Raw genomic sequence first — 21,064 nt, forward strand, 5'->3', positions numbered from 1 at the left:
CTCAGTTACACACATATATGTATGTGTGTGTATATACATAAATCTTTTTTCATATTCTTTTCCATTATAGTTTTATCATAGGATATTGCATTCAGTAGTTCCCTGTGCTATACAGTAGGGCCTTGTTGTTTATCAATCCTATATATAATAGTTTGCCTTTGCTAATTCCAAACTCTCAATCCTTCCCTCCAACACTCACCTCTCTCCCTTGGCAAATACAAGTTCTCTATGTCTGTAAGTCTCTTTTTGTCTCTTAGATATGTTGATTTGTGTTGTATTTTAGATTCCACATCTAAGTGATACCATATTGTATTAGCCTTTTGTCTTTCTTACTTACTTTGCGTAGTATGATAATCTCTAGGTCCATTCATGTTGCTGTAAATGGCATTATTTCATTCTTTTTAATGGCTGAGTAATATTCTTGCGTGTTTATGTGTGTGTGTGTGTGTGTGCATGCGCACACATGCTCGATGGAATATTATCTTCTTGGAGATAATATCCTCCATTCATTGTTCTCTATCTCCAACCAGGACTGTTGGATCATGGGTTCAGAAATTTATTATGGAGTAACAAGTCAAGTAAACACACACTTCCTGCAATAGCAACGACTCTGAACGCGAAAGGATACTCATACCCAAAAGAAAACTGTCTACCCAAGGTTGGAGGAGTTAATGTGAGAAAATGGCTCCTGCTCAGGTTCTGGGATCACAGAGACCTTGATTTAACGCTACTGCTCTGCCACTACCATCCCTGATATTTCACCTCTGGCCTCACTTTGCTCATATACAAAATTGGGCATCACCTCATTAAGCCCTAATGAAGAATGAATAAGGTAATTAATCCATGTTCATCACTAAGCGCAGTATCTGGAATATAGAAAGAATCAACAGTGGTGCTACCATCTTAGGATGGTAGAAATTATAGCACTTCCTCGTATGGCACTTAAATTGACCTCATTTTAGAAAAGGTCAGCAAATTGGCTCATCCTCCTGAAGCCACTCTGGCCTCATGTAGCCTCCATCCCCACCATCTGGAGAACCTCCACAAGGACCTTCCCTGCTAAATACACACTTCCCACAATAGCAATGACTCTGAACGCAAAAGGATACTCATACCCAAAAGAAAACTCTACCCAGGGTTGGAGGAGTTAATGTGAGAAAATGGCTCTAACCTTTGTAGAAGACAATGACCTGAACTCTGTCTGGGTGAGACGGAAGTGACCTTGTGATGGAGAGAGGCGTCTGTCCTCACTCCAGACACAAGGCATGATGGCACCTCTGAACTGGGTCATGATAACAATCAACAAAGCCAGGCAATGGTGGTTCCACGAGAGAGACGTTTTTTAGTCTATCTGCTTTTTAAGTAAAATGTGGAATGACAAAGGGCTGGATGAAGGGACCAGGGGCAGAACTCATGAACGGCTTCTCCAGGAAAAGGATAAAGAAAGACAAGAAAGGAGAAGACTTGTAAAGCAAACAGGAAGAGGGCAGCTGAAGGGAAAGGACCCCAGGATGGGCTAAAGGAGACGGGTAGCTTTGCCGGGCGGAAATGAGCAATGGCCGACATATCTCACAACCAGGAGAAACACCACTCAGACGTTTCCTGTGGGCTGGGCCCCAGAGGTCACTGGTGGAGTCACGGGTGAGTAGTTATCCAGGTTAACAACTTCCAATTAAAGCTGAAGAGGAATGCAATATGGAACAGGATTCATTACTTGATTGAGGAAAGCCACAAAGGGCAAGGTCGGCAAATGTTTTTCGAAAAAGGCCAGGGGATAAATATTTTTCGTTTTGTGGTACACACAGTCTCCATCACAACTGTCTGACTCTATGTCTGGGTGAGGTGGGGGATGGTGGGGAAGCAGCCCAAGACAACAAATAAATGAATGAGCATAGCCGTGTTCCAATAAAACTTTATTTGCAGACACTGACTGAATTTTATATAATTTTCCTGTATCAGGAAATGTTATTCTTTTCCCAATAACTTGGAAATGTACAAGCCATTTTAGCTCACAGACTGTACTTAAAAACAGGTGGGGCTGGGAGTTCCCGCTGTGGTGCAAAGGGATCAGCGGTGTCTCTGGAGTTCTGGGAGGCAGATTCGATCCCCGGCCGGCACAGTGGGTTAAGGATCCAGTTTTGCCACAGCTGCAGTGTAGGTCACAACTACAGCCCAGATCTGATCCCTGGCCAGGGAACTCCATATGCCATGGGGCGGCCATAAAAAAGATAAAAGAAGAAAAAAAAAAAAAACAGGTGGGGCTGGATTTGGCCCCCAGGCTGTAATTTGCTGGCCCCTGGTTATAAGCTTGGGCCCCATGTCCAGACAAGCCTGGCCTTACATCCTGCCTGGGCTGCTTGCTGGCTGTCCAGCCAGGTGACGTTACTTAACTGACCTGAACCTTAGTTTCATCAGTTGTCAATTAATGATAACTGTATCTGGCCCCATAGGCTTTATGTTCAAAGCATGATATCTGAAGTGACTGACATAAATATAGGCAATGATGCTGGTGATGATGATGATGGGTATCTGGGGGTGGCTTGTGATGGGCATCGAGATCTATAGCCTTGGTCTCTTAAAAAACACAAGGCAGATTCCAATTCAACCTAAGGAGGGATATACAGACTAGAAAATAAGTACGTGCTTATTTAATGCTTCAACTTAGAACCAAGCAGACTAAATTATGATGATGTGTGATAGACTTCATGTGTGTAGGTTATGATCTGAATATCCTGTCAATGTAGAGAGAGGGGGTTTTAAGAACCATGTCCCATGGACCAGCTCAGGGAAGAAAGACCATCTGAGGAAGCAGAGTGGGAAAGAAAACTGAGAACGGAAAAGGGGAGGCAGAGACGGTGGTGATGGTCGAGGAGGAAGTGGAACATTGTTCCATTGGGGGTTATCCCTGCAGAGTTCCTCGTTTGTCATAGGGCATCCACCTGTTAAAAAGTTTCAGATGATCTCTGACAACACTTCAGAGTCTCAAGTTCAGAGGTAACTTATAAAACCAGTACACAACCAAGAAATTCCCTTCCATCCCATCCCGCTGGTTTCTTCAAACAATTCATCTTAGTTCTGCATATTTTAAAAAGTTAGCCAAGGATCATACAACCTTTAGAGGGCCTGGGTAGGAGAAATGACACTTCTTCAGCCAGTATAGGCTGCTTTTTATACTGTCCTTGCAAATTCCAAATAATCAAGCAAAGATATAATGGGACTATGAATGCAAGGAAGGAAGCCCAGGAAGAAATGCAGTGTAATTAAATTATCCCAAAACTTTAATGAAATGTGGGAAAATATGATAGAGACCCCCATGGATGAAAAATACTTTCATTGTCAGACATTTATTGAGCACCTACTATTTACAAGTACAGTGCTAAATGAAAAAGGCAAGGATGCAAAAATACATAAGAAGAACTGTTAGCTACCCAGCAGGCGCTTTCAAAGATCATCCATAAAAGGCAAACAACAATTACAGTGGTTAAAACTTGCAGCTGTATAGTGTAGGCATTGGGAATTTAAATGAGAGCATTTGCAAAACATCCTTTGGCAGAAAATTGGTAAGAAGCTCCATCACCATGATTCATGTATTGCCATTTCTTGGGCACAGAAAAAAGAACCCCTGCTGATTGTACTGTCAGCTCTCCTTGCCAGCCGCTCCCCACAAAAACAAACAAAACAAAAAATGTGAAATACACTAAAGATTCTGAAAAAAAATATTTCATAAATGTGGCTTACTAGTGTTTGTGTGTGGTTTAGTGAAAAGAACATTGGGGAAGAGAATCAGAAAACGTGAGTCCTACCTATGGCTCTCCAGGCAAATCACTTGCTTCAAAGCTTCACTTTGCTCATTTGTAAAATAAGATGATTAGACTATAAAACTCCTTTCATAGCTCTAAATTCTACTATCCGGATGTATAAATTATGTGAAGAATGTGCAAAGTGTGACTGACCTGATATAATTTGTGAAATGATCAGTGGATCCTTGCTGGAGTTCCCTCGTGGCTCAGAGGGTTAAGGATCTGGCATTGTCACTGCTGTGGCTCAGGTCACTGCTGTGGCTAAGGTCACTTCTGTGGCATGGGTTCAATCCCTAGCCAGGAACTTCTGCATGCCACAGGTGTGACCAAAAAGAAATAAAATTTTTTTAAAAAGTGGATCCTTGCTAAATTCTTCTAACACATCTAGTAAACTAAAGTAAAACACCTTTTATGATTAGGAATTGCACATGAACCTTAAAAGAAAAAAGGCTTGGAGTTCCCATCTTGGTTCAGCAGAAATGAATCAGACTAGTATCCATGAGGATGCAGGTTCAATCCCTGTTAGTGTGTTAAGGATCTGGCTTTTCCATGAGCTGCGTAGGTCGCAGCTTTGCTGTGAGCTGTGGTGTAAGTCACAGACGTGGCTCAGATCTGGTGTTGCTGTGGCTGCAGCATAGGACAGCGGCTACAGATCTGATTCGACCCCTAAACTGGGAACCTCCATATGCCAAGGGTGTGGCCCTAAAAAGACAAAAATTAAAAAAAAAAAAAGGTTTATTCTTCAACAATGCCCATAACACAAACAGGTGCTATGTGAGAATGAAATCAAAGCAAAACTATTTCTGCCTGTAGAGATAACTAAAACTGCAGAATGTCCAGAAGTTAGTAAATTGCAGATAGAATTTAAATCAAATCATTATATTTTCCTTATCATTTTCATATGGATCTGGATAGCTATAGACAGTATAACAAAATGAGTTTATAAAATATGTATTTACTTAATATATTTTGGTTAAAATTAAAATCAGAACTCACCAGGGAACTAAGTGTTTAAATGCATGAAAGTTGAACCCAAATTTCAACCATGATTACTTAAGCTCTGCCATCTTGGAATGTTCTGACCTAACTTCAAAAATAATTTGATCCCCAAATTAATTTTATTTTATTTTTTTGTCTTTTCAGGGTGGCACTCGCGGCATATGGAGGTTCCCAGGCTAGGGGTCGAATCAGAGCTGTAGCCACCAGCCTACACCACAACCACAACAACTCGAGATCCGAACCGTGTCTGCAACCTACACAACAGCTCATGGCAACACCAGATCCTTAACCCACGGAGTGAGGCCAGGGATTGATCCTGTGCCCTCATGGATGCTAGCTGGGTTCGTTAACCATTTAGCCACAATAGGGACTCCCTGATCCCCAAATTAAATTTTTAAAGATACATTTTATGAAGAAAAAAAGAAACACACACATGAAACACAAATGTCCAAAAGATTAAAATTCAAAATCTTTATCACTAAAAAATGCAAATAATAGTAAAATATTAATACTTTTTATCAAATTGGCAAAGATTTTCTTTTTCAAATTATTATACCCAGGATGAAAGAAAGCTGAGCATGTGAAGAGCAACTTATTTGACAATATTTACCAGGATGCTTAAAAGGAAAGAATGGGCACTTCCAAACATTATTGGTGAGAATAAGGATAAGTGTTGGTTTTCTGGAGAGCAATATATCCATGCCCTCTGCTCTCACTTCCACTTCTAGGAATTCATCCTAAAAGGATAACTGAACCAATGTGCAAAGATGTGTGTTCAAGGTATTCCTTTCCGTTTTATTTACAGCTGTTAAAAAAAAAAAAACGGAACTATGTGAAAGTCCAATTTGAGATTGATTAAACAGCTACATTCTTACAAATTAAAATGAGCAATTGTTAAAAAGAATGAGGTAGCTGTATGTGCATGAATCTGGAAAGATGTCCAAGATATATGGCGAAGTATAAAGCAAAGCAAGTTGCAAAATATCATATATAGGGTGTAAAAGAACACCTATGCAAATTTATGTATGTATATACAAATGCAGAAAGATAGTCACCAAAAAGTGTTTAGTAATTAACTGTGGGTGGTGTGACTTTGAGTGATTTTTGTTTTCTTATTATGGATTTCTCTTTGGCTTGAATTTTTTTCAATGGGTCTGAATTGTTTCTGTAGCAATTAAATAGCTATTTTTAAAAGGTGAAGGAAAGAATGGGACATGGAAAACAATTACATAGCCTGTAGTTTTGTGTCCTGGCATTTAGTCGAAGTATGCATAATTATGTATGAACTGGGATGATTATCATGTTGTTTTCATAATATTGAAAGTTATTAAACATTAATGTGCTATTTAAATAAATACACTAGAATTAGATATCATTAATGTAATATATCAGCTTGGAGTATTTCATGGCATTGGTAACTGAAACAAAAAGTAACTAGATAATTTTATACACATTTTAGAGGTATTCATTTACACATATTTAAAATGGAAAAAAAAAAGTCCAAGAGTATATATGCAAAATGTAACTAGTGATTCTTAAAATGTTTCTACAAGGAATAAGTATTATTTATGTACTTTTTCACTTTTAAAAATATTCCTTATAGACCTTTCAGACTTGAAAACAATGTAAAATAGTTATAATGATATTAATCTGTGAAAAACAAAGGAATGAGAATCTCAACCCTTTCCCCCAGTGCCAAATTTACCGCCAAGAGACCCCCAGAAAGCCCCTGCAGCTGACCTGCAGCCTGTGATAAAGTAATGTATGCCCCCCTGATATAAAACAAACTCAGGAAACCCAGGGTACCTATTCTGATTTTGTGTCCTGAGATGTACGAGGTTATAAAGCATACTGGCTCAGATTACAGGCTAGGCATGACAAGTCTCTCTGGTACAACCTAACAAAGGAATTTGCAGAATGAGAAATTTACACATTTCGTATCCCAGGGTGGAATGAATTACAGAAGCAAAGAACCCACAGTAGGGTTAAGTCCTTGCCTACCACTCTTCTACATGCTTTTGAATTATGCCTTAGATACAGTTCCCATGACATGATTTACCTATTACCATCTTAAATTAAGATGAAGTAATATTTTTTAAGGTGAGTAGAGGGAAAAGTGCATTTTTCACAGGGTCACACTTTTTGTATATTTTCAGGTGAACTGGGAGATGCCAGACAGCCGGCCCTCTCTCCCTCGTTCCCTCCCTCCCCTCAGATCATTATGGCTGATAACAATAGTTTTACTCTCCAGGGGAATGTAGATGACACATTTTTCCTGTAGCCTGTCTTCCTGTAAAGTGCAGGAATTCCAGCACTTTCTGGGTGCCCTTCCTGTTAACTTACATTTCAGATTTCCTCAAAAGGCATTCTTCCACTTTAATATTTGAAAAATGTCAGCTCAACCCCAGACAGCTAATATAAACAAGCTGAAAAGCATACCACCTAAAGTTACAACTGTGGAAAACGAAATTTCTTTTTAAGAAATTCTTTCTCAGAATCTCACTGCTGGTAAGGCTGGAAAGAGGTAACCCAGTCCTTCCAGCTCCCAGGGAGTCTGTAATTCTTTTGCCTCTGCTGTGCCTTAAATTAGAGGTCTGTGAAACCGAATTATAGTGATCTAGAAAGTTCGTAAAGGTCCTTGAATTGAACATGTTGTTAAATTCTTCAATACTATGAGGTTGTAGCCACCTTTCACTTTTCCTTCATTCCATTTGGTTACAGCATTACAAAGAAGTTTGGTACTGCAACAAAAACAAAACAAAACAAAACAAAAAAACCCCACAAAAACAAAAAAATCCCATCTTGGCCTTTTGAGATTACCGTGGCTGAATTAGGCCAATTCCATATTTAAAGTCCAGGCCAAAAGTCTTTTGGGCGCTTCTGAAATGATCACCCACTTTCTTCTATCAATAACTTTCTTTTTGGACAGGAATCCCACATTCATACCAGATCCATCTTCCAATGGGGCCCAATTAAGAAAACTATTTGGATAAATGGGAAATAATTTGAAGAATGACCAGTACCAGATCTATTATGGGGGCACCCATAATAAAAGAGAGCTACGTTAACATCTCTTTCAGCTTCCCAACTTACTCTGTTAGGAAGTAACTACCTTAGGAGGGAGCCCCCCAAAATGCAAAAAGAAACCTGATTTAGTTTAAACCCTAAGGTCCAAAGATCAGATCACTACAGCACCACCTTCCCATCTCCTAGAGAGATCACGTCCATCTCTAAATTCCAACTGTGCCATTTTACTTCACTATCTATGCAATTATCTCGTATCACAAGGGTATGTATACATGCTCTCTCCTTCACCAACCACATGGTAAAGTCCTGGAAGGAAGCAACTACCTATGAAATATTTTTGCATGTCCCCAAATCCTGTACACACACACACACACACACACACACACACACACACACACACACGAATGAACGAGTCAGTGTACACCAAATGCAAAGTAACTCGATGCCATCTTTTCAATACATCAAAGCATGGAATGCCCCTTCTAAGCTGTTATTTCTCTGCTCAATCAGGAGACGGTAGGTTTTCCCTACATTAATACATATCTGCACGTCATAATATCAATTCCTAGGTACTTCCACACTCTTAGCTTTTCGGATTTCCATTTTCCCCCAGTAGCCAAAGAAAAGAAAAGCCCCACTTTGAATTCTTAATAATATACATTATGTCCTTGGACTGAGATGTATGATTCCGTCAGATAGAACTAAAAAGTGATGCAACAACTCCCCAAAAAGTAGCAAAAAGCTTATGGGACACTTTGGTTTCACCAGGTCTTACTTATGTAGTGCCTTGTGTAGCCTAACTCACCTAAGTGCCTAACTCACCTCTTCTTTCCATACCTTCTCACAGGGCATATGCTTTCTCTATGGTCAATAACGATTTGCTCTGAAACAAGTGACTTACGTACGGTCCCAGGGACACCTGACAACACTCCCTCAGCTCCCTAAGGCCATGTCAAGATTTGTATATTTTTAATCCCCTCCCCAGCGTGACTTTATGCCTGCAAAATACAACTTTGTAAAAAAAACTTTTTAAGGAAAAAACAAAACAATCATAACCCTGAACTTCTGACCTATTATAGCTGATTAAATATATGCAATTACACACTTTAAAGATTTCATTATGGTTGTTAATGAAACAGTCCAGTCCCCCCACGCTGGTGTAATGCTTAAAAGTACAGTTTTTCTCCCAGTATTTTCCCTCGAGATGCAAAGCATCTCCCAAATGGGAAGACATAAAATATCCATGCTGCTGCTTCTAAATACCCGTAACCAATAAGCAATTGGTGTAAAGTGCAAAATCTCGGAAGAGAAAGACTTCTGGTCTGCTTTTTTGTAATATGCTATTTATTCACACTTCACCTTTACTTCCTTTAAAAATCAAAAGTTGCTTAATGTTCAAAGCGTTATCAATGGAAATTTAGCTAAATACTGGCACCGCGACGGTTCATTCCCAAAGGAATATAAGATTACATTAATTTCCTACTAGTTTAACTCGAGTTTTACCTTTCATCTTCATCTACAGACTTCTTAAAAGTTTGTATTCCTGTTGCACATAAAAGAACCTATTATTTGTGTGCATACCAAAGAATTTTACAATTATATAAAGCATTGCACATTTAGACGCTACCAACCTGCTCTATCTCTCCTGACTGTGCAAAAGGCAAAAAGAGCTCAGTAATCCTAGCAGAAGAATGCAAATAACGTCAATGCACAGCTGAACTGCAAGCCCTGCCTTACAGGAACTCTCTGTGTCTGCAAAAAAAAGACACATACTAAACAGGAAATGCAACTGAGCTGTGGAAAACCTCAAACTTAAAAATGCAATCGCCAGGCGAAAATTGCATCCATGCATTCATAAATGCATGCACAACCCTTTGCATTTTTGCAAGTAATGCAAATAGACTCTTACCTTTCGACTGAGACATTTTCCCCTTTCCTTTGATGGGGGAGGGGAGCACAAAAGACTTTGCCTTGCTTCTCTTCTGTAGCTAGTTTTGCAACAAAGATGCAAGCTGCAGGCGTGCAATCTTCATGCAAGTGGAGTTTCTCTTGACCGATGCAGTAGATGGACTTTCAGGGAATCAAGATGGAAATGCACACCTTGCAAAACAGACTGGAAAGTGATTTTTCCCCCAGTTGCAACGTTAGGGAAGGCTGTGCTGCAGCTACATGATGGGCCAGGGCTGGCAGCTAAAAGCTCCAAACTTGGAACTGAGTATCTTAGTGCGCAGACGTCCTTCCTGCGAAGGGCGCGGGGGCCGCTGGGAAATGTAGTTCCCGAGCAGAGTCCCCCGGGCTCTGATTTAAGGAAACGTGGTTGCGCGGGTCGCTGAGCGAGATGACTGGGTGCGACAAAGATTGCGTCCAGATAAACAAGTCAGGCACGCACTCGGTAGTAAGTGATGGGAGAAAAAGGGCAAGGCCAAGGGGAGCGGGCATTTTTGTTGTCGAAAAGCTCGTGGAACAGGAGCTAAAAACATACTAGGCTGGCTAAGAAGCACTCGGCCCGCTCAGAAGGTCTGTTTCGGTGTTGAAGTGCTTGCAGGGCAGCACCTGTTGGACTGCTGCCTGTAGACGCTTTTCCCTGACATCTCCATTTTTTAAAAATCTTTTTCTCGCATGGAGAATTTGGTACTGATTTGCCTGGGTGGAGGTAACTGCAGAGAAAATGCAAAGTTTTATTGAATAAGAAATGATCCAGGTCGGTTATTTTTGAGCCATCTGAAATTCAGTATGGGGGCGGGGTGGAGGTGGGGAGATTGAGGAGTTCTCATTTCTGGAAGGGTTAAAAGAGGAAGTTCTGCTCTTTGTGTGTCAAAGCCAATTTTATCAGAGTTAAAATGTTTAGATGTTTTTTTCTCACCTGGGGGGAGGAAAGTCCCTGGCCTCAGGGAGAAAGTGGGTGGTTATTTTAAATTAATAAAATCAAATATCTTGAATGTATTCAGCAAAATGTACAGACTTTTGTTAAGCTTCTTGGGTGTTCCAGGCACCTTTCTAGGACCTTGGGTCATCTGTTTATCTAGCACTGCTCACAGCTAGGGGCTGGACAAGCGTCCTGGTGGAAAACAGGGTCACCCCTTCTCAGGGAAGCTAGAGAGGCATAGACTGTTCCATGCAGGGAACAGACAGGAGTGAAGGGACCTGGGCTGATATGAGCATGGACTTCTACATCACTGATTAGACCAGACTCAGAAATGTGCTTTTAAGGTAAGGAGGGAGGAATTGAGGGTGTGAGGCTGCGGAGGTGTGAACAAGCCCAGTGGGAGTCTGAAGACAGCCTGTTTCCCACACAAGGATGCCACCAGGCTGCCTTGCATTCAGAGTGGACTGCACAAGGCCTTAAAGTCAGGCCAGAGGTTTGGACTTTATTCTGCAGGTACTTGGGACATGGTAAAAGGGCTTTGAAAAGGAGTATAACTGAATCCAGGCCTTGGTTTTGTTTTTTTGTTTTTTGTTTTTGCTTTTTTAGGGCCGCACTCGTGGTATACGGAGGTTCCCAGGCTAGGGGTCGAATCAGAGCTGCAGCTGCTGGCCTACCGCACAGCCACAGCAATGCGGGATCTGAGCCATGTCTGCAACCTACACCACAGCTCATGGCGACGCTGGGTCCTTAACCCACTGAGCAGGGCCAGGGATCAAACCCGCATCCTCATGGATATTAGTTGGGTTTGTTACTGCTAAGCCACAATGGGAACTCCCCAGGTTTTCAAGAAGGTAAATTTGTCCTCAGCAATCAAGGTGGGTTGAAACCAGGAGAGGCTTAGAGATAGGTCAGGTCAGTAGTGAAAGGCAAAAAGAGGCACTGGAAAGAAGGATCAGCTATATTTGATGGCTGCTGATGAAAACTGTTAGAATTTTGTCAAGAATTCTAAGAAGCCAGGGCCTTCTGAGTAATGGATGAATCAGAGGGAAGAAGGCCACCATGCTTCAGCTGCAAGTCAGCAAATCAGCTATTCAAACAAATATGCAATAGGTCATGGAGCTAATCTTAATTTACTTAAGTTGATCCCCTCTGCTGTCATTAATGAGAATTAATCAAGGTCACTCATGTTCATATTAGCTTCTGCCTCTAAGAGGAAGGGATCTCAATCCCAGGAGCATAGATGCAAAGACTTACTAATTGACTTTCTTTCACTGTCCTCGGCAAATCCATGCTGTCTGTTCCTCCCTTTCTTACACACACCATCTCAGCCTCACTGAAATAACATTTTTTTCCCCCTTAAGTCTCATTTAAGCAGGAGACATGTGGGCATGGAGATCCATTTCCGTGCATCCAGTTTACCTTTTTAAACATTGATGGAGCACCTGCTATGGGCCAGGCCCTGGGATAGCTACAGCAGCTGCTCAGGGACTCACTTAGCCCAGGCAGAACCAAACAGTCACCTAGAACTCACTCCAATTTGCATTTTATGTGGTCAGCAGCATCACTCTTCAATTGTCCCAGGCTCCCATCTTTATGGAAGGGCTCTAATCACATCTTGTCTGGTGCATTTTGCTGCTGTCATGATGCTTGTACTTTGTCTGCATGGGCATGCACAGTGCACATCTGGCAAATGGATTGTGTCCTGAAAGTTAGTCTGTCATTCATATTCCCGTAGAAACAATGATAGGTCTCAGAGCCACTGTATACACACCTATGCAAAACACCTTTGATCCATAAATTGGCCAAATCCTATATTTAAAAATTGTAACTTTTATCCTTTTTCTTTCTGGGAAAAATATATTTCACATTTCCCCAGGAAGCTCAACCGCTCTGTGAAATCTTAGATTCCTAAAGAAAAAGTTCTTCTTGCCTTGATAGTAAAAGGTTCCTTCTGCCTCATTCCTGGGTGGAAGAAGAGGCACAGTTGTGAACCTTTCCCTCTTCTTGCCAGTTTGTGGCAAGGCTCCTACCGAAGATTATTTCTCCCATGGCAGGCTTGGCAAGAGCCAGATATGGCATGATTGTTCTTTTATTAGGTGGCACATCAGGTGTTTATCTTGAGGTGACCTGGGCTCCTCCTTTGAACCCCTCATCTTTGAAATTTTTTGTACTTCAAATCTTTCTAAAATGCAGGTTGGATGTGCTCTCCCCTCGGCATCTAGTTACCTTCAAGATCAATGGCAGGAGTTCCCTGGTGGCCTAGTGGGAAGGATCTGGCATTGTCACTGCTGTGGCACAGGTGTGATCCCTGGCCCGGGAACTTCCCCTTGCCATGGGTGCAAACGAACGGGGGGGAGACAAAGATGGGTGCCATATGTGTGTGTGCAGTATAATTGGCTCCTCAAGACCTGGTTCCTGCTTCCTCCACAACTTCATTCTCACTCTGTGTTGATCCTAGAGCCAGAAGCCAGGATTTCTCCCTCCTTCTTTTTAGATTTACTGCTCCCTCTGCCTGGCAGGCCTGTCCTGTTCTCTTCTTGGTGCCTTCTGATTTGTCTTTGAAGACTGCTTACCTGGCACTTCCTTTTGGCCACTTCCTGTGATGCATCACCTATCGGCCACCTGCATGTGAATGAGCATATTCCCTAATTCCATAGCAGCCTGCCCACAGCTCTCTCCCAACTTTCATCATAAGGCAGACAGGTGTTCAGTTTTGTATGTGTCTCCTCCAAGACACTGAGCTGCTGAAGATCAGAGACTAATCTCTGCACCACCACCACCCACCCCCCCACCCCCCCGCACCTGTGCCCAGCATCTAGCATGTAATAGGCACTCACATGCATGCTGAAATAGGGAATGGAAACGGTGGGAGAGGGCCTGTGACCATGACCACCTGGAATAACTAGATTCCACAATGGAGGTAATACCTGCAGGGGAAACTGGACCACCTGGAATGAGCCCTTTGCTGTCCGGTTAGAAGTAGGAGATTCTTGGAAAGATGCCCTTAGGTTAGATCAGACTGGCTCTTGGGGAATTACTGTCGAGGTTTATGTGGGGTGGAGAAGGTGGATGGTGGAGGTAGAGTGTCATCTTCCCCCAGGAACATTTGACAACGTCTGGAGATATTTTGGGTTATTGCAACCCAGGGGGTGAGGGTGGTGATCCTGGCAGCTAGCGAATAGAGGTCAGGGATGCTGGCAATTACACTGCAGGACACGGGAAGCCTCCCACAACAAAGAATTATCTGGTCCAAAAGACAGTAGTACTGCACTTGAGAAACCCTGCTAAGTAGATGAGAAGTTACCTATGTCCTACTTTTTAGGTGAATTTAAAGCTAATGAGATTTGGAAAGGTGCAACTTGTGATGTAAGAAAACACTAGAATCTGGGAGCTGTGAGTTCTAGTCCTGACCGTAGAAAAACATTGCTCTGTCTTCTAAGGCAAGTCACTTCACCTTTCTGCACCTCTTTCTGTTCCACTCAAATGAGGGTCAGACCAAGGCCCCTCCTAGTTTTAACATTTTCATACTTATTTTGTTGTTGTTGTTGTTGCTATTTCTTGGGCCGCTCAGCGGCATATGGAGGTTCCCAGGCTAGGGGTCCAATCGGAGCTGTAGACACTGGCCTACGCCAGAGCCACAGCAACACGGGATCCGAGCCACATCTGCAACCTACACCACAGCTCACGGCAACGCTGGATCGTTAACCCACTGAGCAAGGGCAGGGACCGAACCCGCAACCTCATGGTTCCTAGTCGGATTCGTTAACCACTGAGCAACAATTTTCATACTTCTAAACCCAGCTCACATGTCTGATTAAAACCGCTAACGATTTAAAAAGAGAAAGACGCTCATGATCACACATTCTGTCTTTCCCATTGGCTAAAATATCTTTCTATTCAGGAATTAGAAGGGTTCCTGGACCCCTGCTCTAGCCAGCGACCACCATAGCAATATCACTTAAGAGATGAGACAAGAAATATTCAAAGTACAGCTTGAAATATTGCCTCCCAAGTAGCAATACTCATCTGGAGGTGACATTTATGAATGTTTTGCAACAGTGTCCACTAGGTATCAGGAACAAGAGAAAGGAAGGCACCAGGGGTAAAGCTAATAGTTCCAGTCTGAATAATCTGCTTTCCCAGTTTTTAGAAAAGTATGGTATAAATAGGTTTATTATGTATAATGAAGGATGTTGGGTAGAAGCTCATAGGGGATTGGTTTGGGGACTGGATGATGAGTTGTGATTATACAGTATCTTTAAGTACATTTTTTACTATATCAAAATATCGCAGTGAATTATGAATACTGATAGAAATTTTAGAAATCCCAAAATAGATTCGCTTTGTCTTCCAGTGTCCTCCCCAATATGGTGCAACTATACCTTTTCAGCCTTATCTCTCACTCACCTTCTCTGTCTCCTTCGTTTTGCAGTCTGGTCAAAACAGGATGACTTATCTGAGTTTACATGTTACCATTTCTGTATGTTAACTTGTGCTATTCTCTGTCTTAACCTTTCTCTGGCCCCCACCTACTTCTTCATTTTTGCAAGTGGTACCTTTCATCAAAGGTTCAGGGTCGTCTCTGCCATGAGGTTGTCCTGGGTCATGTCCTTCCGTCTTGTCAAAGAACATCCCTCCCCTTTCATTCCAGAGGCGTCCATTAGCTCTTCTGAGCCGTCTATCCAGTATTATCTTCCAGTAATATTACTTGAGCACAAATCTTATCTCTTCTGCTAAATCCCTTGTTTCCTGCACATTTCTAACCCACTCCCTTGGGCAGACCTCCTTGCTCATCTGTATTTGGCCCTTGAATCTAAGCCTGGGCAGGGACACTTTCCTATTCATTGTGTAGCCCCAGCTTTACCATGTACCCTGCACGTGATATGTACTCAATCAATACCTGTTTATCTGACGGATGGATTTACCTGGTAAATGAATTCATCTAAAACAGGTTAATTAGCTTGTCTTACAGTTCTTTGTTAGGGATTTGCTTAGAAGAAGAATTTTTATTTAACTATGATATCTAATTATCTAAAAAATGTTTTACTAAGACTTCTGTTAAGGAGTTTCCTGGTGGCCTAGTGGTTAAAGGATCCAGAATTGGCACTGCTGTGGCTTGGATCACTACTGTGACTCAAGTTCAGTCCTTGGCCTGGCGAGGCCGAAAAAAAAGAAAAAAAGAAGAAAAAAAAAACTTCTTTTAAGATTCTAGATTTTCAAGTCATATCAACAGCCTTTAAAGTTAATAGTGTCTGAAGTTCCTGTCATGGCGCAGCAGAAACAAATCTGACTAGGAACCATGAGGTTGCTGGTTCAATCCCTGTCCTCGCTCAGTGGGTTAAGGACCTGGTGTTGCGGAGAGCTGTGGTGTTAGGCTGCAGACGCAGCCCGGATCCTGCATTGCTATAGCTGTGGTGTAGGCCAGCAGCTGAAGCTCCGATTGGACCCCCTAGCCTGGGAACCTCCATATGCCACAGGTGTGGCCCTGGGAAGCAAAATAAATAAATAAATAAAATTAATAGTGTCTGATGTATCTTATGGAAATGCCAACCAACTATCCAGAATCCTTGTTGGATTACATTCTCATTGAATAAAAAATATGTAAAATGAATGTTCTCTGTTTGTGAGCAATCAGGAACTGTGTAGAGCTCCAGCAGGATACTCACCCTTGCCCCCAAACAGTATATTGATGCTTGGCTGGACATATTAGCATGAGTTGACTGACAAAAAAAATGCAGGTTCTAGGAAAGCAAAAATAGAAATGGTTTCAGCCCAGCGTTTACCCTATAAGGGTACTAGTAATCATCTGTATGGTGTGTTAAAAGCACTGGCAGGTGGTGAACTATTTCAAATCATTAGATGTAAGTAATATAGGGAATGAAAAAAAATGTCAACCCCTGTTGAAATTGGAATATTGGCTAACCTAATGTATGCATCCATTCATCCTTTGCTATCCACAAGGGATTGTTTCTAGCACGCCGTCCCTTGCCCCATCCCACCACAGACACCCAAGTCCTCTGATGCCCAAGTCCCTTCTATTAAATGGCATAGTACTTGGGTATAACCTGTGCACATCCTCCCATATACTTTAAATCATCTCTAGATTACTTATAATACCAATATGATGTAAATGCTATGTAAACAGTTGTATATACAATGTAAATGTTATGTAAATAATTGCTGGGGTGTTTGGCCAATTCAAGTTTTGCTTTTTGGAACTTTCTGGAATTATTTTTCTTAATATGTTCCATCCAAGGTTGGTTGTGTATGTATACGTGTGTGTACACAGACATGTTTATGCATGTGTATGTGTGGGCATATACCTTTCTTTCTCTCATACAGCACTCACTGGTCCTGCCGTGGCTGGCTTCTGAAAGTTTGAAGAAGCCAGAGCTCTACAGAAAGTCAAATAAATGATTGTGCTCTACAAGGTACAGATTAAGTTCCACTTAAATTTGGAACTCCTTTGCAACACTCCTAGTCCATTCCCTATTTCATTAATTACTGATTTGTATTATACAGGGTGATTCAAAAAGAGTTGTACTTTGGCCACCCGTACCCCCAGATACCTCATTTTGCAACTTCTTGCAGAGAGGCTACCTCCAGAACTTCGTGTTTGCACTGCGCCTTCATGAACAATCTTGTCATAGCTGCCATTTCGAATTGTCCAAGGTGATATATTACAAAGAGGTCAAGGGCGATTGATGCATGCCTTAGTGACACAAGAGGGATATGTTGAATATTATTATAGAGAGAGCTGGGAGAATTTCTTTTTCATTTATTTAAATTTTTTTTTTCTTTTTACAACCACACCTGCAGCATTATGGAAAGTCCCAGCCTAGGGGTCAAATCAGAGCTGCAGCTGCCAGCCTGCACCACAGCCACCGCAACACCAGATCCTAGCTGCATTTGAGACCTACACCGCAGCTTGTGGCAATGCCAGATCCTGAACCCACTGAGTGAGGCCAGGGATCGGAACCTGCATCCTCATGGACGCCGTGTTGGGTTCCTAAGCTGCTTGAGCCACAACGGGAACGCCTTTATTTTTTATTTTTATTTATTTATTTTTTTTTTAGAGGATTTCTTTACAATGGGGGTTGAAAAATTATGGCCCTTGCTTCAAATCCATTGGCTCACTGTTATTGTAAATAAAGTTTTATTGGAACACAGCTACACACATTCTCTTATGTATTGTGTACAGCTGCTTTAGTAGTATAACATCAGAACTGAATATTGTGACAGGTACTGGCCCAGAAAGCCTAATATTTACTGTCTAGTGCTTTACAGCCTAAATGTGCAGACCCAGCTTTACAAATTGGCCTTATCTCCATATTCCTTTAAACCCCAGGAACTGATGGGTGCGCTTCCGTCAGCGTTCAATTCATTTGGAAACACCCTGTACTTAACTTGTTTCTAATACAACAATCTTAACTCCACAATTATATTAGAGGCCCTTGAGAATATTCTAGCATACCCCGGAAATCCCATACAGCCCAGCAGCGGGTGCCTAGCAAGTGTGTTACAAATATTTATTGGTAGATTGACTAAATTGAGCATTTAGTCATGAATCATGAATCTTATTAAAAAACATTAGCTCTCAGTTTTCCTTGCATGTATCTGATTTTCCACCTATTTTACTTATCCTACATATCTTTCAGAATGTTCAAATCCTAATATTTTAAAATACTAGGTCTATGTACTAGAGAAGGACTCAGAACAATCAAAATATGAAATACAGGTATTGCCAGCTGTAAAACACACACCTCACAAATCTTTTTATCCCTGGGACGAAAAGAAAACAGAAGAGGGAAACACCCCAGTTTATTTTGTCCTGTTTTAAGAAATAATAGACTTCTGTCAAGACCTACAGTTATAACAGGTATGATATAGGTTAAGAAAATGGACAAAATATGATCCCTGGTCTGAGAAGCTTAAAATTCTGCAGCTGTTTTTAAAAATGAATATTACAATTAATGAATGTTACAAAATATTAATTTTGTAATACTTCTACAAGCTTAAAATATTACAGAATTTATATATACTCCGTATCATTTTATCCTTACAGTGACACTGTGGAATGGGTGGTTCCAACGTCCCCATTTGTCTTCATCACCTCATGCTGTTACTTCTTTTGGACAGGATGGAAGAACGTGTGATTTAAAACTGTTTTGACTGCAGATGTAAAAATTTGTCTTCTGATTCCTAGTTAAGCTGTCCAATCTAGTCTTAAGCTAGATGGCTTTTAATAACAGCTCTAGAAATGTGCCTTTTTCAGGCTAAAAGTAATCTGGTAACATTTGGCTTCGTTTTACATTTGTCATTAATGGAACAAGATCAGTTTGGGGCTTACAAAGTCCATAATAAATCTATATGTTTCCTTTATACTCTGTACCTTAGCCAATGCTCTGGGACAATTCAGTAAATGCTGTACTATTTGAGGATGAACTAGAAACACTGATAGAAGGCACTGTTGTGCCCTTCAGGGCTCCTTGGTTTGTTTACATTGATATTAATAGATGGTTCTGGGCTTCAGTCACAGGCCTGAATAACTCAGGTCAGACTGACCTGCTGCACTTTAAAAAAAAAAAAAAAAAAAAAAAAACTAAAATATTCTAGAAAATATTTCATATGGGTGATATATGCAAGTTATAGAAAAAGTTCAAAAGTCCACAGAAAATTAAGAAACTATCTGACTTACAATGGTGTAAAAATAATTATAGTTCCACATAATAAATCCACTTGTTCTTAAATTGTTCCATTTGGATTAGTATACAAAGGGAATGTTGTGTTATGAATAGCCTAGGGAAGAATCACAGAAAACACTACCAATTTTTCATATTTACTCTTTTTTTGAGATGGGTAGACTAATAATTGTATTTGTTGGCCAAACTCATAAATCCGTGGGTTCAATATAATCTTTAAATTAAGAACATCGTATAACTGAATAGTATTTTATAAGTATTATGAAGGTGTAATAGTAGACATGAAGGATTTGGGAATAAATAGCACTCATTCCTGACAGCATTTTCTAGCTTGGGCTTTAACAGGAGCTACCTGTGCCAAGCCTGTTCATGACTTTGTATCCTACTGTATAAAGAGTGAAACAGCAGATACATTAGATGGTACTCTGCTGCCGCTGGAAGTCGTTGGAAATCTATTCTAGGAGCCCCTTTCTAGCAGCCTTACCTACTGACATTTAGATAGGAATTAAAGAGAACACTGAAATCTGCTCATTTGCCAAAGACTAGAAGTTTCCATGTTGCAGGACCTTATTTCTCCTTTTGTTTCTGTTTTTTTTTTTTTCCAATCCAAACAAATATCAAAATGCATTTATTAAACATGTTGGGGCATGTTGCCAGATGGATGCTACTGAATATAAAGAAACTGTGTGGAGCATAGTAATGCCATCTGGCACTGGGAATGAGTTTTGGAATGCTTGTGGAAATGTCAAAGAAAAATGGGGGAACTTTGGTTAATATTTTCTTAAACATGGGAAACCCATGATTTAAGAAACTCATTCTGTAGGTTTTCAATAGATATTTCAATGATTTTTTTTTTTAATAGCCAGATAGTGCTTTGTGGAAAAAAAAAAAAAAAAAAAAAAACCCAAAACCTCGTAATGCTAGACTGTTAGCCTTTTTTTTTTTTTTTTTTGTCTTTGGTCTTTTTAGGGCCGCACCCGTGGCATATGGAGGTTCCCAGGCTAGGGGTCTAATTGGAGCTGCAGCCGCCGGCCTATGCCACAGCCACAGCCACACCAGATCCAAGCCACATCTGTGGCCTACACCACAGCTCCCAGCAATGCCAGATCCTTAACTCACTGAGCAAGGCCAGGGATCGAAACCACAACCTCGTGGTTCCTGGTCAGATTCATTTCCGCTGCACCATGATGAGAACTCCTGGACCGTTAGCTTTTAAAGACTCATTAATGTTATGTAACCTAGAGCAGGTGCTACATAAAATTTTGAAGGATTTATCAACATCATAATATTCTTACCTCATCTTAATAAGACAACAAACCAGAGTACCTCTCAGTTTGAGGTTGAGGAAACTGACGTTCATCCGTAATATGTGTTTTTGACATTATAGGTAGAATCAAAAAAAGCAAGCAGAACACCACTACACATGCTTACGATATCTAACTATCAACTAAGCTACGATTTAAAAAATTGTAATGCACAGAAAGTAGCAAAAAGACACCTCATGTGTAAAATGCATTGCTCTGTGTATTCCTGTGTGTACTGATACCTCTTTCATTGTCTGTCAACATCGGAAGAGCCAGGTCAATTCAGATTTTAATTTGGTGGGTTGAAAGCACTGAGTTAGTTTTCAAGCTGAGAACCCTCCTTTTCATAGCTTTAAGGGTCTAATT

The 21,064-nt window shown here is 41.0% G+C and overlaps 2 protein-coding genes across 9 annotated transcripts in view; one reads left to right on the forward strand and one right to left on the reverse strand.

The window, feature by feature from the left end:
• The window catches only part of MAP2K6 (mitogen-activated protein kinase kinase 6), a 127,173-nt gene extending 117,146 nt beyond the window's left edge, over positions 1 to 10,027 (reverse strand). Inside the window, exon 1 of the mRNA XM_013980816.2 lies at positions 9,736 to 10,027. Coding sequence (XP_013836270.1) covers positions 9,736 to 9,751 — 16 coding nt within the window. The 5' untranslated portion in view covers positions 9,752 to 10,027. The remainder of the gene's footprint in view (positions 1 to 9,735) is intronic.
• Positions 10,102 to 21,064, forward strand: part of ABCA5 (ATP binding cassette subfamily A member 5) — a 134,225-nt gene continuing 123,262 nt past the window's right edge. For 3 of the 8 annotated variants that reach the window (XM_021068103.1, XM_021068105.1, XM_021068108.1), the window contains exon 1: positions 10,107 to 10,221. The gene's annotated coding sequence lies outside the window, so the exon portion shown is untranslated. The other 5 variants (XM_021068109.1, XM_021068111.1, XM_021068112.1 and 2 more) reach the window with 3 other exon arrangements.

This window comes from Sus scrofa, chromosome 12 (genome assembly GCF_000003025.6).
Source record: "Sus scrofa isolate TJ Tabasco breed Duroc chromosome 12, Sscrofa11.1, whole genome shotgun sequence".
Taxonomy (NCBI): Eukaryota; Metazoa; Chordata; class Mammalia; order Artiodactyla; family Suidae; genus Sus; species Sus scrofa.